The following is a 3,804-nucleotide window of genomic DNA, read 5'->3' as shown; positions in this document are numbered from 1 at the left end:
ACTAACTTCCCCTCGCCCTGTTCTCCTCTGTTAGTGACCTACTTGGTTTATTGGTCTCAAAATGAAAAACGTATTTACCAGAAACGCTTTGTTTATGCTGCTTCCTTTACGAGCTGCGTTGTAAGACCAACTATAAACAACATCAACATCTCTACTTCCTGAATGTGATCCTTCAAAAATCACAACAGTCGACATTAAATGACACAACACAAGTTTTTCAAAACTCTTCAGGAAACTCTGAAATGATAAATGTGTGTATTTCTGTTTCAGTGTGTCCTGCAGACATCCAGCAACTGATGGTGATTAAAGAAGAGGTTCCCACTAAGGAGCAGCAGTGGAGCCCCCTTGTGGAGAAGAACGACCAAAAGCCTTCTCACATTAAAGAGGAACAGGAGGAACCGTGGACCAATCAGGATGGACAGCAGCTTCAAGGACTGGAGGAGGCTGATATCAAGTTCACATTGACTCCTGTCGCTGTGAAGAGTGAAGAAGATGAAGAGAAACTTAAATCGTCAAAGCTTCATCCGAGTGAGATGAAGGAGAACAGAGTGGACTGTGGAGGACCAGAACCAGCCAGGAACTCAGGTCCTGATGGACGTTTACAACCAGGTCCTGAGGAGAAGACTGAAGACTCTTCTGAGACTGAAGAGAGTGAGGATGATTGGATGGAGACCAGGGAACCTCAGACTGGTTTAAATACAAGAAATAACAAACAGCCTCTAAGTGATATGGGATGTAAGACAGAAAAAAAATTGTTTAGCTGCTCTGAGTGTGGTAAAAGATGTATCCATAGGGGAGATCTAAATAGACATATGAGGATTCATACAGGAGAGAAGCCGTTTAGCTGCTCTGAGTGTGGTAAAAGATTTAACCGTAGGGGCAATCTAAATACACATATGAGGACTCATACAGGTGAGAAACCGTTCAGCTGCTCTGAGTGTGGTGAAAGTTTTACCCAAAGGAACCATCTAAATACACATATGATGATTCATACAGGAGAGAAACCGTTCAGCTGCTCTGAGTGTGGTAAAAGATTTATCCATAGGGGAGATCTAAATAAACATGTGAGGATTCATACAGGAGAGAAACCGTTCAGCTGCTCTGAGTGTGGTAAAAGATTTATCCATAGGGGAGATCTAAAAAAACATATGAGGATTCATACAGGTGAGAAACCGTTTTGTTGCCTTGAGTGTGGTAAAAGATTTACCAAAAGGGGCAATCTAAATAAACATGTGAGGATTCATACAGGTGAGAAACTGTTCAGCTGCTCTGAGTGTGGTAAAAGATTTATCCATAGGGGCAGTCTAAATACACATATGAGGATTCATACAGGAGAGAAACTGTTAAGTTGATCTGAGTGTGGTAAAAGATTAAAGATTCAGTCCTATTGTACGAGACGTGAAGATTCATAAAGGAGAGAAGTGACTACGTTGCAACCTTTGCAACAAAAGAGTTATAAGGGTTTATCAGCAGATATTCATATTATACATATTCATAGTTCACTGTTTTAAATAGACTTAACAGTTTTTATGTCCCTAGAAAATACAACTCATTGAATAACACGAAAGATTTGTGTTTATATATCTTGTTTCTACTGATTTCTACATAATTTGTCTATTTTTCATAATGGCCAATAATTCATTTTAAGGTTAAAGTGTGTGTTCGTTGCACAGTATGAATGTGTGTTTTTAACTAGTTCATATGATTAAATATGTTTGTTTAAATCAATGGTTTCTTGGTTGGTGAGATTCAATGACAGTGTGTGTTCTCCTTCATGTATTGAATGTGTTTTCAAGAATAAAAGTCTAATAAAAAGATAATGGTGTCGTTGCCCTCCTCCTCTTTGTTTCTGTACGAATGGAGGCTGCACTGGCTACAGTTGAATTGTCTCATCACGACAAAAATGAATAAGCTTCTCACAGTCAGACAAGTTTGTTTACGTTTGACGCAAAGTCGAATCTGGGCAATTTCAGGTCAGAATATCTGACATACGAGTCGTCTGGAACGCAGCATTACACTCACACACACGAACAGTGGAGCAGCGAAGACGGAGGAGCCCTCGTTGACATGAATGATGGTAAATGTCAAACAGCAGGATTGTTAAATTCAGAGACAAAATGGCGGGCTTCCTGTTGTGTTTTTCATAATGCCCCTTGAGATTTTCTTGTTTTTCTGGTTTTCCATTTTATTCCATTATAGTAGAAAATTTGTCTCTGTCTCATACACATCCACAAATTCCTAAATGCACAACATAATAGCAATAACCTTAAATATGTGTTAATACAAAATGTGGAACCATATTGTGATTTATTGCATTTGTATAACACACCGATCAAACTTAGAAACTTGAATAAACAATAATGTGACATTTAGTATATTAATAGTATTTATCACGAATTATTGTATTTTGATATCATCTTTGCCCAAACCCTCTAAGAGGAATCCAATTTTGTTTAAGTGATTCCTGATGTGCTCCCACAGCTGCAGTAGCCTGATCGAAACCCCCAGGGGGCGTTAGAGCTCTGCATTTGTGACTGTGCAGCATACATTGTGGGTCCTCCTATTTTTCTGCATGAGACCATCCTCCTCTGGTTCCACTCTCAATCCAACTGTAATCATAGACCAACATGTGCTAATGCAAAGAGTATTTTAATTATGAGTTCATGAGCTGTTTCTAATTTGCAGATACTAGCAATTAAACCTTTTTGAAATATACTTTTTTTGATATATGTAAGATATCACAGGTGGATGCAACATTTTACTGTAGTGCTTCTGCCACATTTACTTTAACAATATGCATTTACCCTTCACTAAATGATTATTTATTTCTGGATTTTGGTAAACTGATCACCCGTGATCAGTTTACCAAAATAGTCTCAGGTTCTAAACCAACAACCTGTATTTTAGATCCGATTCCAACTAAATTACTTAAAGAAATTCTGCCCCTAATAGATAATTCGTTACTTAACACAATCAATCTGTCATTATCATCAGGTTATGTACCACAGTCTTTTAAAATAGCTGTAATCAAACCCCTACTCAAAAAACCCACCCTAGACCCAGAGGTTTTAGCAAATTACAGGCCAATATCTAATCTCCCCTTCCTATCTAAAATCTTAGAAAAAGTTGTAACCAATCAGCTGTGTGAGTTTCTCCAGGAAAATAATATATATGAAGACTTTCAGTCTGGGTTTAGAACCAATCACAGCACAGAGACAGCCCTGGCAAAAGTCACTAATGACCTTCTAATAGCTTCAGATCAGGGACTTGTGTCTGTCCTTGTTCTGTTAGATCTCAGTGCAGCATTCGACACAATTGACCATCAAATTTTATTAGAGAGACTAAAACAGTTAATTAACATTAAAGGAACGGCCCTAAACTGGTTTAAATCATATTTTTCTGATCGCTCCCAATTCGTACAAATTAATGATGAGTCATCTGTATGCACCAAAGTTAACCATGGTGTCCCACAGGGGTCTGTGCTCGGCCCAATTTTATTCTCATTATATATGCTTCCACTAGGAAACATTATCAGGACACACTCGGTAAATTTTCACTGCTATGCGGATGACACCCAGTTATATTTGTCAATAAAACCTGATCAAAGTAATCAATTAACTAAACTTCGAGCATGTCACAAGGACATAAAAACCTGGATGACCCGCAATTTTCTCTTATTAAACTCAGATAAAACAGAGGTTATAATACTCTGCCCTAAACACCTTAGAGATACATTATCTAATGATATAGCTGCGCTAGATGACATTGCCCTTGCTTCCAATGTCACAGTCAGGACCTTGGGAG

At 38.2% G+C, this 3,804-nt stretch overlaps 1 protein-coding gene across 1 annotated transcript; it reads left to right on the top strand.

Annotated features, from left to right (window-relative positions):
* The first annotated feature begins 419 nt into the window (after positions 1-419).
* On the top strand, positions 420-1,636 carry LOC133023499 (gastrula zinc finger protein XlCGF49.1-like). Its single transcript, XM_061090590.1, has one exon. The coding sequence runs from the start codon at positions 534-536 to the stop codon at positions 1,350-1,352; it is 819 nt and encodes a 272-aa protein (XP_060946573.1). The 5' UTR covers positions 420-533; the 3' UTR covers positions 1,353-1,636.
* Positions 1,637-3,804: the final 2,168 nt, after the last annotated feature.

The sequence above is a fragment of the Limanda limanda genome, chromosome 1 (assembly GCF_963576545.1).
Source record: "Limanda limanda chromosome 1, fLimLim1.1, whole genome shotgun sequence".
In the NCBI taxonomy this organism is placed as follows: domain Eukaryota; kingdom Metazoa; phylum Chordata; class Actinopteri; order Pleuronectiformes; family Pleuronectidae; genus Limanda; species Limanda limanda.
Note: the sequence above shows the minus strand (reverse complement) of the source record. Positions and strands in the feature narration are given on the sequence as shown.